General features: G+C 32.8%; 3 protein-coding genes across 3 annotated transcripts; all 3 read right to left on the bottom strand.

Annotated features, from left to right (window-relative positions):
* Positions 1-1,722: 1,722 nt before the first annotated feature.
* Positions 1,723-2,655, bottom strand: LOC107135343 (olfactory receptor 8J3-like). The gene has a single exon (XM_015477228.1). The coding sequence runs from the start codon at positions 2,653-2,655 to the stop codon at positions 1,723-1,725; it is 933 nt and encodes a 310-aa protein (XP_015332714.1).
* Positions 2,656-13,466: 10,811 nt separating this feature from the next.
* Positions 13,467-14,438, bottom strand: LOC107159442 (olfactory receptor 8K3-like). The gene has a single exon (XM_015506033.1). It carries the CDS (start codon positions 14,436-14,438, stop codon positions 13,467-13,469), a length of 972 nt encoding a protein of 323 aa, XP_015361519.1.
* A 4,531-nt stretch (positions 14,439-18,969) lies between these two features.
* LOC107159432 (olfactory receptor 1086-like) lies at positions 18,970-19,962 on the bottom strand. Its single transcript, XM_015506023.1, has one exon. It carries the CDS (start codon positions 19,915-19,917, stop codon positions 18,970-18,972), a length of 948 nt encoding a protein of 315 aa, XP_015361509.1. The 5' UTR covers positions 19,918-19,962.
* Between the last annotated feature and the right edge of the window lie 6,532 nt (positions 19,963-26,494).

The raw sequence follows: 26,494 nt of genomic DNA, 5'->3' as shown, positions 1-26,494 counted from the left end.
AACGTATGCCCTGATTGTTCTTGATTTTACTGAGATGCCTCCTTCCTCTAACAATTTACTTAACACTCTTTCAGTTTGTTTTTTACTAATTTCTGATCCCGTATTTCTACTATAATACAACCCAACAAGATACACAGGCCAAGGGGAAACATCAAGAAGATGAAACACCTTGTAAACAATCCCCTTGAGCTTTCTGAAGGAGCAGACTTCTGTCTCCCAAAAACACAAAAATAAATAAAAGTGTTTACAGCTAAAAAGATCTAGCTAATTCTAATGGTGTCACTTGAGACTAGAAATAGCTATTAGTGTGTGAATATTTTTTTTCATTTCTTCTGCAACTTTAAGATTAGATTCAGATGATAATTCATTGATCAGAGTCCCAGAGTTCCTAGATTTGGTTTATTTCTGATTTTCATAAAAATATCATAAATGCAATTTCTTTCCAGTTAATGTATTTACCTCATGTTTCTAGAACTTTCTCCTTCACATATTATATATTGATAGCATTTTACATGTACAAAGATTTGCCACCTGGCAACTATTATTATTATTATTATTATTATTATTATTATTATTATTATTATTATTTTGGATCAGGAAGACTCTTGGGAATATGTGACACTTGCAGAAATATGTAACAATGTCTTTTATGAGGGAGGGAATAGTTTTATTTCACTCCATATTACATTAAATGAAAATACTAAAAGAAATAATATTAAATGTTATAGATTCATAAAAAAAGATAATTAATATAATAACTTTTACATGAGGTAGAAAAATTAGTCATACATTTTTTGGATGAATGACAGAGTTTTGTTTTTTTGTACACATACCAAGTGAGAGGGGTAAAAGAAGAAAATGCTTATGTTGACTTATTTTACTCTATTTTTTTACATGTTCTTTTCCATGTGTACTAAATACTTTTTGGTTAGTTGATATCTTTTGCTAAAAATGTAGTTTTTCTGTGATATACATTTATTATTAAAAACAAGATAAAATGGTTTTAAAAAATTGAGAACTTGATGAAGAAAATTCTGCAAAAATAAAATATTATCTTTAGTAGTTGAATAAAGTTTTCTCTGGCAAAGAGGGTAATCTCAGATTTGTCTCTTTTCCAAGAAATTATTGTCACAGACCTCTATCCCCTACAGTCAGCCTATCTCTTACTTATGTAGAAATTATAAGACCTCTTTAGAATTTCACATTTAATTTAAAATTCCCTTCATTTATAATTAATATCTATTACATGCATACTTTTTTTTCCTGTTTGGGTTATTAAAGATGGGATGAGGACAATTCAAAATTTTCTTACTGAGATAAATGGAGTTCCTAATCATTTACTGCAAGTTGTTTAAAGAGCAGTGGTTTTCTGGAGGAAACAAAAACAAGTAAGTTAGTCTTAGTTCTAAATTTGCATTGGTTTGATGTAGCGCCCCCTTGCCCGCAAGGAAGACGCAACCCAAGAATCTTCTTTCAGCAGCTTTTATTCAGGCCCCTGATAGTTCTTCTTCTTCCCTCGGATGCCCCTCCCAGCCTTAATAAAGCATCTCAAGCCCCAATGCAAAGCAGCCACGTGGAGCTTTCTCATAGAGTGATGAAAAGTCATGCGCCAACTCTCCCAAACAAGGAGTTGTTTGTCACAGACCACAGCGGAGCCAGCGCCATCTTGTAATGGTGACCATAATTTGCATAAACGGCAGAAGCGGCTCACCACAGTTTGAACTATTTGCATGGACCATGTAGGAATCCCTTCAAAACATCTTTTACATCTTTGTTCCTTAGACTATAAATTACAGGGTTTAACATTGGTATCACTAGCGTGTAGAAAACTGAAGCCATTTTGTCAGTGTTCAATGAGTGGTTGGTCCTTGGTTGCAAATACATGAAAAGGAGCGTCCCATAGAACACAGTGACGGCCACCATGTGGGAAGCACAGGTGGAAAAGGCTTTTTGTCGACCCTCAGAAGAGCGTATTCTCAAAATGGCAAGGACAATGTTGAAGTAGGATATCAGAACTATGATCATGGAGAAAAACAAATTTGTCCCTGAAAAGATGAACACCACTGTTTCTGGAATGTAGGTATCAGAGCAGGACAGTGCTAACAAAGGGACATTGTCACAGTAAAAATGGTTGATTATGTTGGATGAGCAGTAAGACACAGAGAACACACATGGTGTCACGACAATAGCTGTACAAAAGCCATAGAAGTAGGTGAGGGACACCAGCAGAAGGCAGATCCGCCGAGATACCACCACCATGTAGAGCAGGGGGTTGCAAATGGCCACATAGCGGTCATAGGCCATCACGGCCAGCATGAAGATCTCTGCTACAATGAAAACCAGAAATCCTCCCAGTTGTGTTGCACATTCATAGTATGAGGTGGTTTTCTTACTTACTAAAAAGTTGACCAGCATTTTAGGGGCAATGACAGTAGAGTTGCCAAGATTGATGACAGCCAGATGTCTGAGAAAGAAGTACATAGGGGTCTGAAGCCGAGAATCAGCACTGGTGAGGGTGATGATGCCCAGATTCCCTGTCACAGTGAGCCCGTAGATGACCAAGAAGAGCAGGAAGAGGGGAATCTGCAGCTCTGGGCGGTCTGAGACTCCCATCAGAATGAATTCAGTCACTTGGGTGAGATTTCCAGAAGCCATTTATTTTGTTGTGTTTGTCTTTAATGGGAAAAAATGGAAAGATACAAAAGTCACCTTCTCTGTTACATGCTATATTTTTAAGTGTATCATTTAAAATCTTTATTTTGATTGGCAAACCTTTAAATGATTCAATACTTAATTGCTTTTCATCCAGTCTTTTCCAAATCTCAGAAACACAAACCCACCAGACACAATTGAGTCTCTTAGATCTGTATGGATAAACAATTTATTTGTTCATTATTTACACACACACACACAAATACATGAAAAGTATTGTCCCATAGAACCCAGTGATGGCCACCATATGGGAAGCACATGTTGTTGATCCTAAGAGGAACATATTCTCAAAATGGCAAGGACAATTTTCACACACACACATGCACACACACACGCATACACATATATTTAAATATATTAAGTGAATATATATATATTTGGAGTCAGGTTCTGTCTAAGTTGCTCAGGTTTTTACTATGTTGCCCAGGCTGACTTTGAAATTTCATTGCTCCTGCCTCAGTCTCTTGAGTCAGTGGGGTTATTATAATGCAAATATTAGTCATATAAGCATCAAACTTCAGATATATACATGTATGTGTATATGTATATCCACACCTATGTGTTTTCCTGAGTGCCCATTAAGAAGTTAGTGAATCAGAATGACCACCAGTTACCTTTCCTTGGCTTCCACAGTTTTCCTATTCAAGTTACGCTTGTCATCAATCAACCTAGAGAATTTCAATATTTCCTTTTCTCCTTATTAATTGCTACAACATTATTATTTTACAACTGTCTGCAAACAGGCTTGAACTTCAATCCTTTATTTTTTTTTCAAATTCTTTTATTTTATTACTTTTACTTTGTTGTTGTTGTAGATGGACACAACACCTTAATTTTATTTATATATTTTTATGTGACACTGAGGATCAAACCCAGTGCCTCACATGTGAAAGGCAAATTCTCTACCATTGAGCCACAACCCCAGCCATACTTTTACTATTAAATATATCAATCTAAATATTTAATATATATAGATTGGACTAGGTATACCACATAAATTGTTTAAAGTCTATCTTAAATTTTTAATTATTACAACTTTATTTGCTAAACTCTGATTCCTTTGATTTCCTTGTATAAAATAATGAGGGAAGAGGGCTGACATTTATACAGCAGATCAATTCTGGGCAGAATTATACTGAGAATTTTGAAGTTATTACCTCATTTTTATGCAGGAGTGCTCAATTGTATACAATTGTTTTCATATCTGATGATAAAATTGAAACTCAATGAGGTAAGATCACTCAACAAATCTTTATACAATATTAGATGAAGATATTGTCTAAACTTTATTGTTTTGTAACTTTTTTACTATGTTTAGTGTAGTTTTGTTTATGTTATTTGTTTAGTTAGCTGAGTTTAAAAATTTTTTTTAGTTGTAGTTGGACACAATAACTTTATTTTGTTTATTTATTTTTATGTAGTGCTGAGGATCAAACCCAATACCTCACGTGTGTGAGGCAAGCACTCTACCACTGAGCTACAACCCCAGTCCTAGTTAGCTGGGTTTTTTGTTGTTTTTGGGGATTGATTACTAGCACAACTAATTACCAACTAGTTGTGCTCTTATAATTTGCAAATTAAACATGGTAAGGGATATCTATTGGCATGTATACAAAATCAATGGTAACTACAGTCATTATTATTAGCATGCTTTGAATAATTTTAATGTTGTTCTTTGTTTGAACAATAGTAATGTATTATCTCTCACTGAGGGCTTTTACAGTTTAAATAAGTAGAGCAAGTGAATTATAACTTTGCATATTTAAAAAAAATTGGATGGATTTCAAAACCGCTAGAAGAAGAAAACAGCTAGAAGATTTCCAAACACAAAGAAATGTTAAATGTTAGGAAAAAAATGGTGGGTTTGATCCCATGAAAATCAAAGACAGGTCCTTAGAGAAAACAGACCAATGTCTGAGGAGAGAGGAGGGAAGTGCTGTGGAGTGATATTGGTTAAATTATATTGTCGTATTGTGTGTGTGTATGAATATGTTATAATGAATCCCATCAATATGTACACCTGTAATGCACCAAATCATGTAAAATTTTTTTAAAAAATGTTAAGTGTTTGAGGAGATTGAAGCAATAATTATCATTCAATCATTACTTATTGTATATGTGCTTATAATTTTGACATTGTACCCCATAAATATATGTAAACATTGTATGTCAGTTATATTGAAAATGAAGATCAGAACTCAGAGTAATATCTAGCTACAAATTTAACATTAAGAAAACATGCTGTCCTGCAAACATATTCTCTCTTAAATCTGCAACGTGTTTGTTTTGATGTAGACACTTCATTCAACACATCGTGAATCTGAGAAGCTGTAATTTGAATTGTATCAGTTCTCCCATATCTCCTACTGCTGCTCCTTAAAACTGCATGTTCTTGAAGAATACAGAGTGGGCTTAAGGCAGAAAGCACTGTGACAGCAGGACATGGACCAACCTACCTCCTGTCTCACTACTCATAAGTGACTGTGCATTGTTTGCCCTCACTTGGGATGCATTCTGTAAATGCATCCTTAACTTAGCAATCAAAAACATCATAAACATCTATTTATGACTGTTCTATAAATCTATGCAGTTAGCTTTGTGAACAAACAGTGTCTGCACATTTAATGTCCTTACCTATTGCTAACTCTTTCCTCTACTGAAATATGACTGATGGCAAATCCAGGGTTGTTTTTCAGTAGCAGTGAGTACACTCTACTGAAATAGTTCCTATAGGACAGCACCAGATTTCTCATGTTTTTTTTTTTCCCCTCACAGTCTTATTGACTTAGCATTTGTGCTTGAGCTAATTTAATTTTCTACATTTTTTCAAATTAGTCATTAGTAGAACTATTTTATAGGTCTAGTAATACAATAAAATTTGTAGTAACTAAAAGTTTAAAAATATATATAATAACTAATGTTAATCATTTTAATGTCCCATTTCATTTCCAACTGTGACAAAATTTGAATAAGAAATTATACTATAAATTAATTATTAATTAACTTCTGAGATAATTTATAAATTATATTCCATTGCTTTTTACCATGGAATGAATTTTATTTATTAATTTTTTGCGCTGAGGATACAACTCAGGGCCTCAGGCAGGCTATATAAGTGCTCTACCACTGAGCCATATCCCAAGCCTATGGAATTTTTCATAAACTTGTTTAGACATGTATTATGTTTGGGATAAATGTTGAATGACCACATGTCTCCCAGTGCCTGCTCTGGACACAGAGACTGATTACTGAAACCCAGAAATATTTTCATTGTAGTTTCCTATCAGGAACAATGCAGAAACCCCAAAGAGGGAAGTTTATTTGTTTGTTTGCATACTCAAGCAATTTCATCTACCAATACAAAGGTTAGAAATAATTGTTTAAGTTCTATCACCACAGCTACCACTGAGAAATGTGTAGGAAGATAGTTGAGTCACCTGTAAAGAAAAATACACCCACTTCAGTCTTGAGTCTTTGAATGTAGACATTTCAAAGTAGTTGAACTAATTGTTAAGTAAAATATTTGATGGAACCTACCTGTGTGGAGAGATCTGCAGAAGCCCACCACCAAGGTTGCTTTGGAGCATGCTGAAGATTTTATACGTATCTTGTGTCCCTGAAGACCTTCACCCTGAATTATGTTTGCTCCTGGGTCTCAAGTCTCTGAACATAAGAAACAAGTTTGTCAAATAAAGGCTTGATTCCAGAGGGAAAAAATAACACAAACAGAATGCTCATTAATCAGGCAGAAATGAAAGGTAAAGATCATGGCTTCCGTTTGGCAACTTAACTTAACAAGGCAAAGTAATTACATCGTTTTTTGTCTCCTTTTCTTGAACTGTACCCTTTTACCCTGGGTTAGCTGGGAAGTCCTGTGGATGGTCCTGGAATGAAGGAAATTCAACAGTGAGAAAGCACAGGACTGTGGTACTAATGATCATATGTGAATATAAGAATTAGAACTGAATATAATCCACCATTTTGATTTCAAGAGCAACTCTCCTGTGAAGATGAATCTTAAAAGCCAGATATACAACATAAATTCAAATGTTAATTATTTTAAATAGATCCAATGCCACTTGTATTAATTTTTTAAGATACCCTTCATATAACTGGTCTAATTTCTAGTTTTTAATGAAATAATTATGATGGAAAAATATTTTCTCATCCAAATCAGAAATCTCCCCTCAAAGCATGATAAAAGCTGTAATTTAAATCCTTTACAACAATTTTATGTTACTTATTGTGTGAAATTTTTTATTCTATAAGCAAAATAAGTGAAAAAGTCATGTCAGTTCACCTTTCTATTATCAGTCTCTAAAATAATACCCAGGAAAGAGATGTTCAAAATATTTTTGTTGACTAACTGATGTAATACATAATGAAGGAGTAAAGATATGAATAAAATAACTATTCTAAAATTGTGCTAAAATATGTGTATTTTATTCCACATAGTATAATCAAATTGTAACTTTGTGTTGTCTGTAGCTTTGATTAACAGTATTCATTTTCATGTCATTGTCTAGAATATTTACTATGGTCTGTCTCCATCTTGGTATTTCTTGTAAATACTATATATCTTATTTAATATATATATATATATATATATATATATATATATATATAATATCATACATATAATTTATAGAGGCCAGCAATCCTACTTTTGAGATTTAATCCAAAAGAATCAAACTCAGAATCCCAGAGAATCATACACACTCATGTGCACTGCCTCACTGTTCATAATAGCCAAGATGTATATAAAACCTAAATTCCACAGATGCACATTGGATGCAGAAAATGTGGCATATTCAGAAATGGAATATTACTTAACCTTAAAAGATTAAGATATCTTGCAATATTTAACAATGTGGAGGAACCATGAAGACATGAGGTTAATGTAATAAGCTAGTCACAGAAGGACAAAATCACACCATTCAACTTTTATGAATATCTGAAATAGTCAATCTCACAGAATTAGCAACTAAAACAGTGCTGTCTAGGGACTGGGGAAAGGAGATACATATCAAAAAGTAGAAAGTTGTTTTGTTGGAGGGGAGTACTGGGGATTAAATTCAGAGGCACTCAGCCACTGAGCCACATCCCCAACCCCATTTTGTATTTTATTTAGAGACAGGGTCTCACTGAGTTGCTTAGTGCCTCACTTTTGCTGAGGCTGGCTTTGAACTCAGGATCCTCCTGCTTCAGTCTTTTAAACTTCTGGGATTACAGTTCTACGCTACCCTGCCCAGCTATATACAAAGTTTTATTGTGGAAGATTAATAAGTTTTGCAGATCTAGTGTACAGTCTTTTGAATAAAATTATTAGTCTATTGTACACTTAAAAGTTTAAGAGGATATATATATTGTGTGATAATTTTGTCACTACAATAAAATAAAAATTTTAGAAAAGTAGTGAAGTAAGTATGAATGTTTAAACTATGATCCAAAGTGAAAGATACTGTGTAAAATAAGCACAAGTTTAGTATAATTCAGTTTTATGAAATACTTAGAGGATATAAATCCACACTGATGGAACAAATTTTATAGTATCCAGGGCATGGAAGGGAGGAAAATACCAGGAAACATTAGTTAGTGGATATCTGGGAGTGATGATAATCTTGTAAAACTGTAACAAAATGTTGATTGAACAAACTATGGATATAATAATTGCTAATAAATTGTTTTCTTTAGGATAGTTAACAATATATTATGTGAATATTATCTCAATAATTTTTGGAAAAATGAAGTTAGAAAAGTTCAGTAATTCCAGATTACTGAACAATTTGTTATTTGCTTTTAAAATGACGATCATGATTGAACTGTAACACTTGCATACATGTCTAAAATAAATTTTGTTATTCTCTGTAATAAACTAGATTTTCAATTAGTTTATGATGTCTTTTGGTTTGTGGAATTATTGCATTTTATATAGAAACATTAGCTTGCATTTTTAACTCAAATTTTTAAATGATTTAATAAACTTAAGATTCTACTAACCTTAAATGCTCTAGGATATGTTAATATTATAGCTAAATGTTTTCCTAAATTAAACATACTTGTTTTACACAATAAATTTTACATAGAAATAAAATTGAGTAGATATTCACATTAGTGCTTGATTTACTTTAATCATTAATATAAACTTTTATGAAGTTGAAACTTAACACACTATTTTCTCTTCCTTTTGTTACTAGTTCGGATCCTTACAAGTTATTAGCATTACCAGAGGTATGCTCCATCTACTATGTGTCATTCATGTGGAAGTTGTCATTGACTAACTCTACATTTACATACTCATTAAAAATACATAGTATGGCCAGCCATAGTGGTGCACACCAATAATCCCAGCAACTCTGGAGAGTTAGGCAGGAGGATCACACATTCTAGGGCAATCTCAGTAAAAATCTTAATAAAAATCTCAGGAACTTAGTGGGACTTCCTATCTCAAAATAAAAAAAATAGCAAGTAGAGTACCCCTCTGTTCAATCTCCAGCAAAAAAATAAAAACAAAAATAAACAAGCTAATTTTTAAGTTAATTTTCTTTTAAATTTGTAATGTCTAATACTAAAAATTTATTTCTTAGTTTAGATATATAGTTTTGAACTTGTCCACGTTATTCTGTTTAGATATTCATTTTTCCTGATTTTGCTGAAACTAGAAAAATATTAAGCATATGAAAATTATATTCCAAAATGTCTAACAATATTACACTCCATTAGGAGAGTGGAAATATTTCCATTAATCCAGTTTGGTATTCCTAAATTGTATAGTTTTGTCAATTTTTTGAGTTTGTAAAAATATTTTATATGATTTGTATTTTCAAATTATTATCAAACTCTATGCATAAGCCATAAGATATTTTTCATTTTGTGATTTTTATGTACATATACATTTTTATCTATGGATCTTAGGCATATGTTTATTAATTCAACAAATGAGCAATTATACATATTTTCTCTAGTCCATAGCTTCCTCTTTTGTTATATTTATAATTATTTTTGTGAGACTATGGAAATTTTAAATTGTAAAATGTATCAATCTTTGTGATTTTCATTTGTGTTTCAGGATTTTTTCCATGGTCTGAATCATACAAGCATGCACACACACACACACACACACACATACACACAGAGTAAAAGAGAGAAAAAAAAGTGAAGGAGAGAGAGAGAGACAGAGATAGAAAGAGAGAGAGAAAGAGAGAGAGAGAGAGAGAAAACAATCTGCATGTTCGTTTTTGCATGTCTTGGATAAGCATGGAGAAGGTGTATCACTAACCATGATTTAATTTTGACATTTAAAGAGGGAACCATGTGAGTAGTTGTGAATAGACCATACCAAACAAAAGCAGAGATATTGTGATAGGAATCTATCATAATAGAAGAAATTATGTATTATTGTTATATTATTTGGACATAATAACATTGTATGGATATCCTACATAAAATTCAGTTTCCTAAAGAAAGTATCCTATTGAAATTATAGAATAATGTTACCCCTTGACAAAGAAAATAGATCTTGCAAAAAAATTATAAATAAAAATGAAGAAAAGAAGGGAGAATACTAAAAGTCTTAGAAAGTTTTATTTCAAAATTAGTTTAGTCAAAGTTTATGCATACTAGAAATTATGAAAAACTTTTTCACTTCTATAGAAATGTGACAGACATGCTTTCTTCTTTAGTTTCTTGATACAGTTGATGACATTACAATATTTGAACATTAAAAATTATAAATCATTTGCTCAAATATTATTTGTCACTCTTGTTACACATCACTAGATTTGTCAGCTATATTTTATTTAGAATTTTCACACACATAATATTTTCATCCACCTTTGGTAGCCAAGTAATATGCCTCCAAATATTTGAAAATTCATCTCTTCAGGTTTCTGGAAGAATTTGTAGAAACAATTACTCCTTTCATCCTTAGCACTTAGTAGAATTCACCATTCAGGCCTACTGGACATGATCTGAAGATGGTGGTAGAGAGTTATTTTTACTATAAACTTCCATTTTTTGCGGAGGAGGGGAGTACCAGGGATTTAATTTAGGGGCACTTGACAAATGAGCCACACCCCCAGCCTTATTTTGTATTTTATTTACTGACAGGGTATTGCTGAGTTGCTTAGCACCTCGCTTTCACTGACTTTTGACTTTAAACTTGCTATCCTCCTGCCTCAGCCTCCCAAGCTGCTAGGATTAGAGGTATGCACCACCACGACCTACTAAATTTCCATTTTGAGAGTCTTCATCAATTAAATTTTTTTTTCATTTATATTTTGGTATACATATAAATGAAAAATACAACACACTGCTTTTTATTACACTAACTTCAAGTACAGATTGCTTTTATAGAGAAATTCTGAGTATCCCAACAATTTTTGTATATTTCTTATTCTAAACTATATTGAGCTTCCTGAATCACTATTGTACAAACTATTGAACATTGTTGACACAAACTACCTTTGTAAGGGTTTTACTAGATTCCAATTCCTGGTTTTTAAAACTATATTTTATGGAAAAATATGCAACTGTCTGATATATCTTATAAATCTATTTAACAATGAAAAGCAAAAACTTTCAGAATGAATTAAATATTTTATCAAAATTTACATCTCAATACATTTTGTTCTGCTTTTGATTTATCATTTGAGGGTTTATGAAAAATCACACCAACGTCTGAATATTTAACTCAGTAATAGAGTGCTTGCCTAACATTCATGAGGAGACCTACCTGGGTTTCACCTCCAGTAGTCAAAAAAAAAAGTCGCATACAGATTTATAATAAAAGTCAAATATTGTTTTAAACTAATTTGCAGTGTTTATTTAACACAGATATTAAAGATATTTACTTTCTCTTATATATTTTTATTCACTGAAGTCATTTTGGAAACATGAAATAATTTAAAATGTAGTAAACATAAATTTGAGGAAACAGAAAATAATTTAAAAATACAATTGAAACATTTTCTTAATCATTTGGCCAGCAAAAATTAACATTTTACTTTGTCCCTGTCAAACATACACTGTTTAGAAAATTACATTTTCATATGAATCTATACATATAAAGATAGTCAAAAGTCATAAAATGTGATTATGACAAAATCAATCATATAATTCTTTAGTAATAATTAGTCCCATTTGACAATACACGTAAACTTTTATTGTTGTAATGAACAATTTTTGTTCATATCTGGTTAAAAGATAATTTTAGTACATGATGGGCTACCAAGGAAACAGATCAGTCCCAACACAGCCTGAATAAAGTGCTATGAAAAGAAATCAATGAAAATAACAAAAAGAGAGACAGATTTTAGAGAGGTTTACAATGAACTATGTCCTGAAAATGACAAGTACTACTGTCAATACAGAGCATACTACACTCTCATTAGAAATAACTGGGGTCAGGGGACTAGGAAAAAAATAGAAGTATTTGGATTAGTCAGAGGATAGTGAAGGGAGGAGAGGGGATATGGGGTAGAAAGGATAGTAGAACAAATTAGATATAATCACCCTATGTACATATATGACTGCATGACCTGTGTCATTCTACATCATGTACTATCAGAAGAGTGAGAATTATACTCCATTTATGTATGATGTGTCAAAATGCATTCTACTGTCATGTGTACCTAATTAGAACAGATTTTTAAAAAAAATTTTTAAAAAGAAAGAATGGTGAAAATTGTAGGATTATCTGTTTGATTCTTCCCAGGCAGAAAATCATATCAACTCAAGGAATGGATCATAACTGACATATGGATGAAATGTGAGGAACATCAATCTTAACATAGAGCAACAGACCTGCTTCATCATTAGACTAAGCACATGATGAAAGAAGAAATACAAATAAAGTGTGACTTTTCAGCAAGAATTAATCTTTTTTTAGAGAAGTGAAGAAGAGTAACTATGCATTAAAATTATATGCAATAACAAATCAATATCAACTCAATAAGGAAAATAAAAGGGCAACATTCTGGAAACTTCTTTGTCAGAACTCAAGAAATCTCTCTTACAGTGTGCATTCACTCACATATAGAGGTGCACTGAAATTGACAAATTTATACGCTGCACTGAAGTCATGAGCTGTAAAAATTTTTATGGTGATTACAAATGACACACATGTGAGCTGTTGATATCCAAATAGTAGCCTTAAAAAGGCTGTATTGGATTTAGATGAAATTAAAGAAACTGGTGAGAAAAGAGAAAGACCCTAAGATGCCCCTGTGAATTACAGACATTCAACAATATTCATATGGCTGATTCTACCAAATAATCATGTTATACTGAGCCACCCAATTCTGCAATCAATCCTGTTTTTAACATAATCCAGAGAAATGCATAAAGCAGGAGACACAGTGAATGTACTTATACAACAAATAAAGAAATACTAAATACAAATGGAGACACTGCAAAAAGTTTACTGTAATAGTTGAGAAGGATGCTCAAACCATGAACTCCTCCTCAGTGCCTATTCTTCCTCACTCCCCTTCTGCATGCATCTCTGTAAATGCCCTTTTCATCTTCAAACTCTTAAGACCATTCTACGGTACTATAACATTTGTTCAAGCATCATATTCAATGTTCAGCTTTTCTTCCCAAAGACAAAACCTTTTTTAATATTTTATTTCACTAAGTTTTACAGCATTCTGATGTTTAACTATTACTAAGACAGTCAATCTTTTGAAACATGTTGAGCCCATCTGGACTCGCTACTAATTCTAGAGGAAACAAAACATGTTAACATGCAAATCTTATTTGTATGGGTCACATGGTACATGAACTTTAATAAAAACATTATGTAATTTTTTCCATGTTCTCTGTAGGGCATACTTTACATCTTTATTTCTCAAACTGTAGATCAAAGGATTCAGCATAGGGATGACCAAAGTGTAAAATATGGAAACCACTTCATCAGTGTCTAAGGAATGACTGGACTTGGGCTGCACATACATGAATATCAAAGTCCCATAGAACACTATGACCACTGTCAGGTGGGATCCGCAGGTAGAAAAAGCCTTGCGCCTACCCTCAGCAGACTTCATCTTGAGAACAGCTAGGAGGATGAGCAGGTAGGACACAAGGACAATCAGAAGAGAGGAAATCAAATTAAAAGCTGCTAAAATCAGATTCATCACTTCAATTTCATGTGTATTGGAACAGAGCAAAGATAACAAGGGGATACTGTCACAGTAGAAATGACTGATGACATTGTAGCCACAGAAGGGTAAAGTAAAGATTTTTATGGTGATTAGAAGTGACACAAATGTGCAGTAGATATATGGGATTGCTACCAGAACCCAACATACCCTCTGTGACATGATGACAGTGTAGAGGAGAGGGTTACAGATGGCCACATAGCGATCATAGGACATCGCAGACAGAATAAATAGCTCACAAGCAATGAACACAAGAAAGAAAGCTAGCTGTGTAGCACAAAAATAATAAGAGATGGTATTTTGATCCACAACAAAATTTTCCAACATTTTGGGGCCCACAGCTGTAGAATAACCAAGATCTGTAATAGCCAGGTGCCTGAGAAAAAAGTACATGGGTGTTTGCAGATTTTGGTCCACTTTGGTGAGGATGGTCATGCCCAAGTTGCCCAATACTGAGACCAGGTAGATGATGAGGAACAGTCCAAATAATGGAGCCTGCAGCTCAGGGCGTGAGGTGATGCCCATCAGAATGAACTCATGCACCACTGAGAGGTTTTGTTTCTCCATTCAAGCTTATTATAAAACCTGTTCTGTATAGAGATATCAATAGATTTCAAATATTATCACCTGGGGACTTTCAAATAGTATCACATTATTAAGCAAGTTTGGTGTAAATAAGATACATGGAAATTTTTCCACTTAAAATTTTTGAAATAAACTCCCTTAAAAAAGAAAGATATGTATAAATAGTGTAAGAGACAGAGGTATATTTGTGGTGCTATTTAGGTTTCTTTACTCACAGGTATTTTGTTTATGCAGGAGATAGTTTGCACAAGTTGGGAGGTGACCTGCTATTTGCATCTAATTGGAGGCTAGTTTAGTTTCTAAATATCCTGATATATTCAATATCCAGTCCCAAGTATCAACAGCTCCAAATGTAAAGTTTCCAGAGAGAGGCAGAGGCAGAGAGAGAGGGAGAGAGATAGAGACAGAGAATAATTAGAGATGATAAATAGAAAGAGAGGCAGATAGATAGAATGGGCAAATATTATAAAAGTTTAAACACAATAGTAACTTTGAGTAACAGATAAATCAAATTATTGCACTTCAGTTTTTCATTTGCCACTATGTAATTTTAATCAAATAGAAACATTTAGTAATCATGTACAGTAATAATAAGAATTTTTAATTATAAATATGCAAAGAACTCTCTAATTCAAATGCTGTTCTTTTAATCCTTATGCATATAGGTATTAGAGCAGAATATCATTAAACATTTGGTAGATACTAAACAGATATATAAATAAGAAAATTATAATGGATCACACTGCAAATATTTTTATGCCAAGAAATAAAGCAGAATATATGTATGTACATAGAGTCTCAGTTATATTTGAACTTAGTGTATACCAAAGTAGTTTTTGGCAAATAATTTATATAAAACTATTCATTCACATATACAAACCAACATGTCCTTTCAGGGGCTTGGGGAAGAATAAAGGAGGATTAATTTTTCAGTGTAAAATTTAACAATAAAGTACTTAGGTATGGCAATTATCAAATTTTATAATTGTGAAAAGAATGATATTTCCTCTGAATAGCTTGCGAGTTTTAAAAATGTAACAAATCGCTTCATTCTAGTTTACTATCATTGCTGTATACTTGAATTTTCATTTTTGACACTATAGTTTTGAGAAAAATTTAGTCAGATTTCACTGTAAAATGAATAACATTTTGTCATCATGTTAACAGCAGATACGTACAGTATCCTGACAATCAAACAATGCTTTGCACACATACCTCAATGTGACATGGGAACTTCATTTCCTCATCAGGACATCTGGGATGGATCACATCTATATATTTATCTGCACAATCACTGAATATTCAAGGACTTTCCATGTTGTCATCAAAAGAATCTAAAGTTAGTATATGCAAAGACACCACTGATTTTCAAATTTTGCAAATAAATAGGTTATATCCCATTTTTTAATTCGTATCACCTCTAAGTTTTGATCTCCATTAGATATAAAGTTATATATATATATATATATATATTAAATTAATTTTTTGAGAAAACACACACGTGTGTTTCAGAACTGCTTATAACAGCATAGGCACAATATTTAGAAATGAATATAAAGGAAAAAACAATAGGTCCTATTTCTGCAGCTGTTAAGTAGTTGTAGAAAGCATACAATCATGAATGACCACTTATATTACATGGAAAGTCCATATCAAAATATGACAATTCCAGTAGGTTCTGGTAAGGCATAGTGCCACCTAAACCTTCTGTGATATTACCTGTAATCAAACCTCTCTCTTGATTTTTCAATGTGTTTCTGAACATGCGGTTTTGAAAGCAATTTATACATTTTTAAAAAAAAATTATTTTTTTTAATTTCTAAGATTCCCTGAGGAGATTTCAAGTAATTTGTTGATTATATTTAAAACATTTGAGAGCTTAATGAAATACCTGGAGGTTATCCACTAATTGTCAGAAACAATTTATAATTAACTATGACTTCACTTATGTATTCATATAATTATTTAATTATACATTTATTTTATACTTTATCAATCCCACTTATAGGTTTTATCAAATGTGTTGGTAATAAGATCTCAAAGCAATTTTATATTCTCATTTTTATTGCAGCATCTTTCTAAATATCTAACATGTGCAAGCAACTTAATCATCCATTCTTTTAATACATTGAATATGGTATATAGACAAGAGGTTATATTATTCAACCTTAAGAATTACACCCTTCTTTCTTTCTTCTTTCTTCTTTTACCAGTGTATATGATTAAACTGAGGAGTGCTATACCATTGAGCTATATCCATGGCCTATTTTTATTTTATTTTATTTTGTTTATTTGGGTGCAGGATCTACCTAAGTGTGCAGAGACTGGCCTTAAGCTCGATTCTGCATCAACCTTCTGCAATGCTTGGGTAATAGGCATGGGCCACCATGCCTGGCTCATCTTAGTCAGTCTTAATTTTTCCCATAATAATCATAGTTTTCAAAATTGAAACTATTTGGATACACCTCTTCCTATTAATCATGATTTTTAACCTGTCATTTTCTTTCTGTGGCCTGGGGTAAGCACTATCTACCATTTCTCATTCTCATACATTTATCATTGGTGAGCCATAAATTCACATATTTATCTATAAAATATACTTTAACTTTACAGATATTTTAAGTGAGGATATATGATATGCTATGCTAACAAAAGTCATCTTCTACATGTTTATTTTTCTAAACTTAGTTGTTTGATTTTCGATTCATCCATTTAATTCTTTTAGCTGGATCATATTCTCTGCCATTCCTGAATAAATAAATACTAGATATTTACAAACTGTTATCAAAATGACTATTTCTCTTACAGTCCCATAAGGAGAGTGGAAATGTTCCCTTAGTCCAGTTTTTCATAATTGAAGTTTCCATCTTTTTAATTACTGTCAATTTTAAGCACATGTAAGATTATCTAATTTCATTTTATATTAACAGTTTCCAAATAATTATTAAAATACATACACTGTGCACATAAGTTTCTTCTGTTGTGATTTGTTCAATATGGATATTTGTTTAATATGGACATTTGTTCATTATTTCATTAGTCAATTATATATTAAATCAACACATGTATCTATTTTCTCAAATTGCAGTTTATTCTTTTAGTACATTTGTGATTGATTACTGTAACTCAAATGAAATTTTTAAAGCAAAAAATTCATCCTTTAAATTTTGAGTTGTATTTATGAACTCTTCCATAATTTTAAGAAATGTATATGTAGGTTCAATACAAATTTACATTGTTTAGATATGTGCAGATAACAGATATCAATGTCCATTATTTGGATTTGACATTTGAAGGAATGAGTTGCATGGTACAATGACTCCATGGCGAACCCTCCAAGAGAGGAAAACAAAATTACATGCGTTGTGTAGGAATATATTCTATATGAGATACTCTGTAGTTTTACCATTGTGTTATCATTGACATTTAGTAGTTCCAAATTAAGAAAATATCCATTGTATTGGATATAATGAAGATTTTTTTCTGCTATCATTAATGAATAAATGTAGTATTGAAGGAGAAATTAATTCACAAACTAATTAAAAGTAATGAAGATAAAGAAAAAAAAACAATATCATATAAACTGAAATTTGAGGCATGTATTTTCAAGGAAAATTAGATGTATTGGAAGCAGGATTAAATATGAGTGTACCAGAGATCCTTTTCTGTTATTTTCTTCCAGGAAAAATGATAGTAAGAAACAGTAGCGTTGCAACAGCCTCACAGAGTATTAGTGGTCAAGAGAAAAAAAAAATAGTCAAAAGTGAGCAGTGGTCAGACCCGAGGGGAGTCTCACAATGGTTGATATGGGCTTAGACCTGGATAAAGCAAAATTGGCCAGCCAGTAGCACACAACTCTCTGAATTGTTTTCCTTTAATGATTCGTATATTTTGATATAATTTTTTAAAATGCTGATGTATAATTACTGCAGTCTGTGAGGAGTTAGAGAATAATCTTAGATCAGTGTTGTAGAAGGTATGATAAAAGAGAAAGAAATTCACCCTCAAAACTTAACCCGGTGATGACACCCTGGAATCTGATCAAGTTACTTCTGGTGTCTGAACCACAGGCTGAGTAGTTTGCTGCATGGACATAAGGATATAGCAGATTTCTTTGAGCTAGAATCAGGTACAAATTACTCTACGGAAAATGCCATAGAATTATGAATGCAGTATTATATGATCTAGATAGAGGTTAAACAAACACACACAGCATTTTAAAGCAAATCATACGTAAATATATGCCAGCATGTGTGGATTTTTTAGCATTTCACTTAGTATCAGCATCAATGCTCACATTTATGTATACATATTCTTATACTGGTATGAACATCGTAAAAATCAAATGGATGTTAAACGTTTTCTGCATGTAAAACAACTTACTAGAAATTATCCATGAAATTTATTTTAAAATGTCTGCAAACAAGAAAATACATTAGCACATTCACATAAACACTTTCATTTAATCCCCTTGACACTGTATACCTATCACACAAATTTTGTCAATATAATTTTAGTATGAAAAGTATGCTTTAATGATAAACATTTTTTCCCAAACACTCCACATTGCTTCTTTTACATCCTTGTTTCTCAAACTGTAGATGAGACGATTCAGCATGGGAATAACAATGGAGTAAAATATAGACACTACCATGTCATGCTCCAAAGCATAGTGGGATGTTGGTCTCACATACATGAATACTGCAGTGCCATAAGAAATGGACACTGCAGTTAGGTGAGAGCCACAGGTAGAAAAGACTTTCCGCTTCCCTTCAGCAGAGTGTATCCTCAGAATAGCCAACAGAATGAAACCATAGGAGATCAGGATGGTTAGGATAGTACATATCACAATAGAGCCAGCAAAATAGAAGAACAGAAGCTGATTGGGGCTGGTGTCAGAACAGGAAATTTCAAGGAGAGGAGGGATGTCACAGAAGATGTGGTTGATTATGTTGGATCCGCAGAAGGACAGGCTGAAAGTGGCTGTGGTGTGTGTTGCAGCATGCAGAATTCCACCAACACAGGAAGCCACGATGAGTGGCACATAGACCCTGGGTGACATGCTCACTGAATACAGAAGTGGGTTGTAGATGGCCACATAGCGATCATAAGCCATCGCAGCCAAGAGAAAGCACTCTGTGGTTCCACAGGTTACAGCAAAAAACATCTGGGCTGCACAGGCACCAAATGAAATGGTTTTCTCCCTTGACAAAAAGTCTACCAACATATTTGGAGTGATAACAGAGGAATAGCAGGCATCTATTAAAGACAATACACTCACAAAATAGTACATTGGGTTGTGCAGCCGGGAACTCCCAATGACCAGTACAATCAGTCCTAAATTTCCCATGAGGGTGAAAAGGTAAATTGCTAGAAACAGGAGGAAGAAGAAGATCTGCAGTTCAGAATTGTCAGTGAACCCCTTCAACACAAATACAGTTATTTCAGTGACATTCTTCATGCTGAAATCTCATGGAACACACTCGAAGATGATGGTGAAATGACAGCTGATGGTACTATAAAAGAATTAACAACAGTGAATTTAAGGAACATGAACCATGCCTATTGATTGTGTATGTTTGTGTGTGTGTGTGCATGCGCGTGCGCGCATGCACTTACACACTTATTTGTTTGCCTGATTTCCAAGCAGTAGATCAGAAGACAGTCATAATGTTGAATGCAGCACTCACAGCATTCCCTGGAGGATCATGTGGATCACAAGGGTGTTTTCACAGTCACTATACCCATGTCACTTCTTAAATCATCAGGTCAACTGAGTAATCTACCACTGAATTCTATTAGCTCTTTTCATATTTATTCATGTTAAAACACAAGGTATGGGTGAAAAATTCCTTCTGACATCTGAAAACACGAGCTATTGTCTGGGGTTGTGTCTCAGTGGTAGGGTGCTCGCCTAGCAGGTGTGAGACACTGGGTTCAATCCTCAACACCACATAAAAACATAAATAAATAAAACAAAGGCATTGTATCCATGTGCAACTAAGAATATTTAAGAAAACATGAGTTATTATGTCAGGGAAATAGCTTTGGAACAGAATCAGAATTTTATATCAATTATCAACTGTTTAGAATGATTTGCTATAATTGACTCAATTATGCAATGTAAAATTCAATATTTATTTACAAGATTGTAGTTAATATTCATGGACAAATTTTGTGAAATCTAAATCTGTTGAATGGCTTGAATTATAGAATGTGCTAACTTAGGTTCATTTATAGAGTAATCTATCAGGAATAAATTCAATTAAACACTTTTAGAAATATGAATTTTTCCATGAATACATTGTATATTTCTGAATTACTCTTTAAAGAATAACAATTTGTGTGAAAACAATGCACATGCAAATATCACAGTTCTATTTTCTACATTACAGTGGCTTATTATTGCTTTGAATAAATAAGATATTTCAGATAAATTCCTCATGGGACAGGAATTCCAATTAGATGTTAAAAGAAAGTTATACTGTACGAATAAGTCATAGTGACACGGTATTCAAAGACTTCAGAGAGATAAAGAGAAAATAAGTATGATAAAGTTATAAAATTAGTGTACATAAATCCGATTTAAGTAGAAGTTAGAGAATACCACATACATTGGGCTTCATGAGGAAACACTATATTTTCAATAGAGGACAAAAATCATAATAACTATTTGATGCATGGACTTTCATGAACATTGCATTATTTCACGTAATAGCAAATTTTGCAGGTGATGATTTTCAGAACTAAAATGCCATCCCACCTCCGGTTCGGGAGTGCATGCTTTTTCCCGCATGTTCAACTGAATCCTGTAACACTGTGGCTCCCTTGTGCAAATGCACTCCTTCTTCTCGGGGAATTAAGGCAGAACCTGATTCATGATGGATTTGACCATTCTTAGACTATTAAAAATAAAGATATGTTAAGAGAAAGTCATACTATGAAAGATCACTAGATCCCATAGCTAGGATTTAAGTTTTACTGTCATTGCTTCTTAACTATTATACCAAAATATAATACCCACAGTGGTTTGATATATCAAACATTTTCTCACAATCTAGTGATCAATTTATGACTGTCCTTACTTTGAAATATATCAATCTGTCAGAAAAAAATAAAAATACACCTGCTAAGGAGCACACTTATTTGCCTATACAAACACAAATTCAGTATTTTCCTTTTTTTTTAACTCCTTACCATGAAGTTGGTTTAATGTAATAAATGAATTTTGATGAATACATGTGATTTATACTTGTAAGAACCAGGTACTTAGTACTTGAAGTTTAGCAATTATAATGTTTAATATAAAGTAACATAGTTTCTAATTGCAAGTTTATGTGCTAGCTCCAAAATACCTGTCAAATTATCTGAAATATTCTCTTACTCAAGAAACAGCAACACAGTTTCAGTTACACTGTGAATATGGCTAATTTAGATTGCTTATATCCACTTATGTAACTTGATGAAGCCCACAGGAGATGCCCCAAGGGAATATGCCCCAGTAGTCTTCTGCTTTAATATAGCAATACAAAGATTTATTTCATAACAAAAAAGTAAATGTTTCTGCTGCTGTTAATTAAGCAAATAGTGTTCTGCTTTGACTGTTGTTAAATGTTTCAGATTTGCATTTCCCTGATGATTAGTGACATGCAATATGGAATGTCTTTCTATACATATGTAAGCCATTGTTTTCACTGAGGAAACATATTATCAAGACCTTTGCCTACTTATAAATCAGATATATTTTTTCTTCCTTAAAAGTTTCTTATGTTTTCAATATTGAGTTTAAAATATAGTTTGCAAATATTTTATCCTGTTTTATTGTTTGCTTTTCCACTATGGTCATTATTTTCTTTGCAGAAATGTTTTTGGATGGATATAGATCTAGACCTAATTGTCTAAATTTTTTGTCACTGTTGGTTTTTATGGTGTCATTTCAAGAAATTATTGCCAACCCCACAGTACTGAACACACAATCCTAAAGATTTTCCCTGATGATTTGTTCTGGGCATTTTACTTTCAGGTCTTTAGTATAAAACTTGAATGCAATTTTTTTCTTTTATGTTTATTTTATTTTTTTTTAACTTTCCCCCCTGTAGTCCTGGGGATTCAATCCCACAGCACTCTACCACTGAACTACTTACTATTCCACCCCTAATTATTTGTTTTATATATTTATTTCTTTGTTTTTCAAGGACTGAGGATTGAATTCTGGGGTGCTTTATCACCATTACAAAAATTACCAACCTTTTTTTCAATTTTTAATGTTGCTCTAAGTCTCCCTAAATTGAAGATGCTGGCCTCAAACTTGGATTTCTCTTGCCTCAGCCTTCCAAAGAGTTGGGTTTGCTAGAATGTGCCACCATGCCCAGCAATTTTCACCCATTTTAAGCTGATATTTCTATATGTTATATAAGGAGTGTCTCATTTCATGTTTTTTTCTGCATATGAATATTCCATTTCTCAACATTTGTTGAAGAAACTCTCCTTTCCTTATGGTTTATCTTGGCACCCTGTTGAAAACCAGTGGGAAGATATATATAATAGTGATAACTATTTGGTTAGCTATCCTTTTCACAGCTAAATAGTGTTCCATTATGTGTATATACAACATTTTCTCTATTCATCTCTCAGTTCATGGACACTTGGTTTGCTCTCAATTGTGCTTCATTGCCTAAAATGTCTTCCTTATGCCCATTCCTTAAGTTTTTATTCTTTGTATTATAACTTCATATTAACTGATATGTAAGTCCGCAAATTATCCATATCGATGATATTAATGTGGACACCATGCAGTGTTTTTATGCATGTGTGTATTGTATAATATTTCACCATGTTAAATGTGTTTTCCTCAAAAACCTGTTATTTCTTTATTATGAGTCATTCAAAACCCTTCTAGTTTTTGAAATATGCAGTAATTATTGCTGCTATAATCACCCTTCTGTGCAATATCAGAATAGTAATTTTTATTCCTATACAAATGTGATTTAGTACTCACTGATCAACATTTCTCTCCTGTTCTCTTTACTCATATTGTTGCTTGTCCCTGATAGCCACCATTCCACTCTCAAAGTTTATAAATACAACTATTTTATATATCAACTATAAATCAAAAAATGAGATAACTTATATCATGCACCTGGTTTATTAAAAAAAATAATGAAATTGTAACTATGTTGTCAATAGTGACAGGATTTCATTCCTTTTTGTAGTTAAATAGTGTTCCATAATAGTGTTCCAATAGAGAAAATGTATACACAACATTTCATGGACACTTGGTTTGCTTCCAGTTGATGGCTTTTGTGAACCATGCTACAGTGAACATGGGAGTGTGTATGTCTTCTACACACTGACTTCTTTTCTTTGGATGTGGAATCGGTAGTAGGGTTGCTGGATCATATGGTAGAGCTATCGTTAATTTTTTGAAGAACTTCTATATAGTTTTTTAATAATGATTGCACTAATTTAATTTAATAATTTAAATTCCCACCAATAATATGCAAGTTTCCTTTTTTACCTCATGCTTGCCTATACTGGTTATATTTTTTTATAATAATCATTCTTACTGAGGTAAGGTGATATCTTACATTGGCTTTATGTGAATTTCCCTGATTATTATCATATTTAATCATTTTTATTCATCCTTTCTTCATTTGTAAATCTTCTTTTGAGAATCTCTATTCAGATTGATTACCAATTTTTAATTGGGTTACTTGTTGTTAGAGTTTTTAGAGGTCCTTACATATTCTGGACAGTAGCCCCTTATTGGATACAAATGTATTCTTTCATTCTATACATTGGATCTTCACTCTGATGATTGATTCCTTTATGGAAGAGAAACATTTTAGCTTGGCATTATCTTGTAGGCCAATTGATGCTTTTGTTTTTTTTGTTTTTTAAAATGTCTTCCCCAAAAGTCCTTGTCAATTTCAATATTGTGAGGCATTTCTCCTATGTTTCTTTCTGGTGGTTTCATATTTTCAGGTCTTCCATTTAAATTTTTAATTCATTTTGAGTTGATTTTTGTTGCTAATGAGAGATGAGTTCAGTTTCATTATTCTTCATGTTGATATCCAAATTTTCCTCACTACTAATCATTCCTTTTTCTCCTTCAATTATGTATTCTCAAAAGTCCTTTCTTCAAGCTCACTCTCTTATTGTTGATATTTTCTATCACACTTCTAATTTTACTTAAGGTAGTTTTCAGATCAAGGATTTCAGCTAAATTTTTTTGATTGCTTCATTTTATCTTCTAAAAGTCTGTGTTAAAATATAGTCATTGATATGTGTTTCCTTGAAGGCCATTGTGTTAATGTTAAAGGCTATTTATAGGATTTCTATCATAGTGATAACTATTTGGTCATTTTAAGAAACCTTATTTTGATCATTAAGTGAAGTCATTATTTCCGGAATGCTCTTGGTCTTGTTAACATATGATATATCAGGGCAGAAATTAGGTGACCTAGTTTGTCTTTATAGAAATTCTAAGCAGTGTGCCAATTGTCGTAGAAGCTATATTTCCTTCCAGTTTCTCACAACCAGATTGACAACATAACCCTGGTTTCCTCGAGTCAGCTATTGCTGATTTGTAATTATTTCAGCACTAGAGATTGACCCAAGCTTAGCTATGACTCAATCCACTGTTGGAGTGTCATTCAACAAGAACTAAGGGAGTTTCTAAGAGGGTAGTCCATCCCCAAAATCGCAACTTGTTACTTGGGTTAGCCTGTATCCCTCACTCAAGGTCACTAGATCATGGTTGAATATTGCAGAATTTTACTACTTGACTGTAAGCTGAAACTCCATGAAAGGACCAGCCAAACCCATGAGCCCTGCTGCTGCCCAGTAATTACACAAAGTCACATTGCACTCTTAGCCTAGAGCTCACCAAAATCATCACAGCACTGAAGGAAAACCAAGTCTTACAATGCTCTGCACTGCCTATTGTTGAGGTATCCTCATGGCCCAAGTTTACTGTAATCAGCTACATTAGGGCTATCATGAATTCAATGATTTGGGGCTGTATTTCTCTAACTGGCAATAGGATTGTTTTAGAGGTTCCTTCTTCAGACAGGTCTGAATTTAGAAGATGTTAAGTTCTGATCAACATTCAATTTCATCAGCTGAGTAAGAAGTTCCAAGGCTAAATTTGTGCTAAGTACAATGTCCTACTCTCAGCAAATGGAGTCTTGCTCCAAGTTATGATGCTTCAGTTTGGGGTAGTGTTGGTGAAGGTAGTCTCTTGACTACCATGACTGATTCTATGTTGGGTCTTGCCTGAGTCCCACAGCTACAAGAACCTGCACAATCTCAGTACTCACCTGGCTTTGAAGTTGGCTAAAATACCTATGTATTCCACGGAGGCAGTGGACTCTGCCTGGTGCTGGGCACATTTTATTGGCTCCATGTTTGAACACTAGTCTTGAGATAGCTGTGCTGCCTAAGTTTAGTAGCACTCTTTCTTTTTCTCCTTTTTAATTTTTTTTTATATATTTTAGCAAAATCAAACTCAGTGGTCAATCCCCTGGCTTCCTTAGCTGCTATGTAGGGAATTTGATGCTTGAATAGCAATTATAATTGATGTAATTTTGGGAAGAGGATGACTGGAAGATTTTTCTCATCTTCCTTCTTTTGCTACCTCCTTAATTTTTAAAATATAATTTACTGATTGACATTCTTAAATTCTTCTATGAATTATTAGTATTGCCTCATATTTTCTTGTATTGCATCATATTGTTTTATAATAAATATTATATAACAAAAAATATTGACTTTATTTATTCAATTAGTTAATTTAGGTTTATTTGAAACATAAACATTTTTCATGATAAATGAAATAAGTCACACTCAGAAAGTCCAGCCTCACATTTTTTCTCTTATATGCAAAAGCTAGAGAAAAATAAAGAATTAAAAGAGTGGGGGAAATCTCATGATGATAGAAAGGAGAATAGTGAATTAGATAGAGAAAGAGACAGGGAAGGGGTGATAAAGTGAAGGAATTGCAGAATAAAATTGATCAAGTTATGTTAAGTGCATGA

The sequence above is a fragment of the Marmota marmota genome, unplaced genomic scaffold (assembly GCF_001458135.2).
Source record: "Marmota marmota marmota unplaced genomic scaffold, marMar, whole genome shotgun sequence".
NCBI classification, from domain to species: Eukaryota; Metazoa; Chordata; class Mammalia; order Rodentia; family Sciuridae; genus Marmota; species Marmota marmota.
The sequence above is the reverse complement of the archived record's forward strand: the minus strand, read 5'-3'. Positions and strand labels throughout refer to the sequence as shown.

What these genes read in the sequence shown, in the direction of transcription:
- LOC107159432 (XM_015506023.1), bottom strand. Translation starts at nt 19,917, where the DNA reads ATGAAGAATGTCACTGAAATAACTGTATTTGTGTTGAAGGGGTTCACT.
- LOC107159442 (XM_015506033.1), bottom strand. Translation starts at nt 14,438, where the DNA reads ATGGAGAAACAAAACCTCTCAGTGGTGCATGAGTTCATTCTGATGGGC.
- LOC107135343 (XM_015477228.1), bottom strand. Translation starts at nt 2,655, where the DNA reads ATGGCTTCTGGAAATCTCACCCAAGTGACTGAATTCATTCTGATGGGA.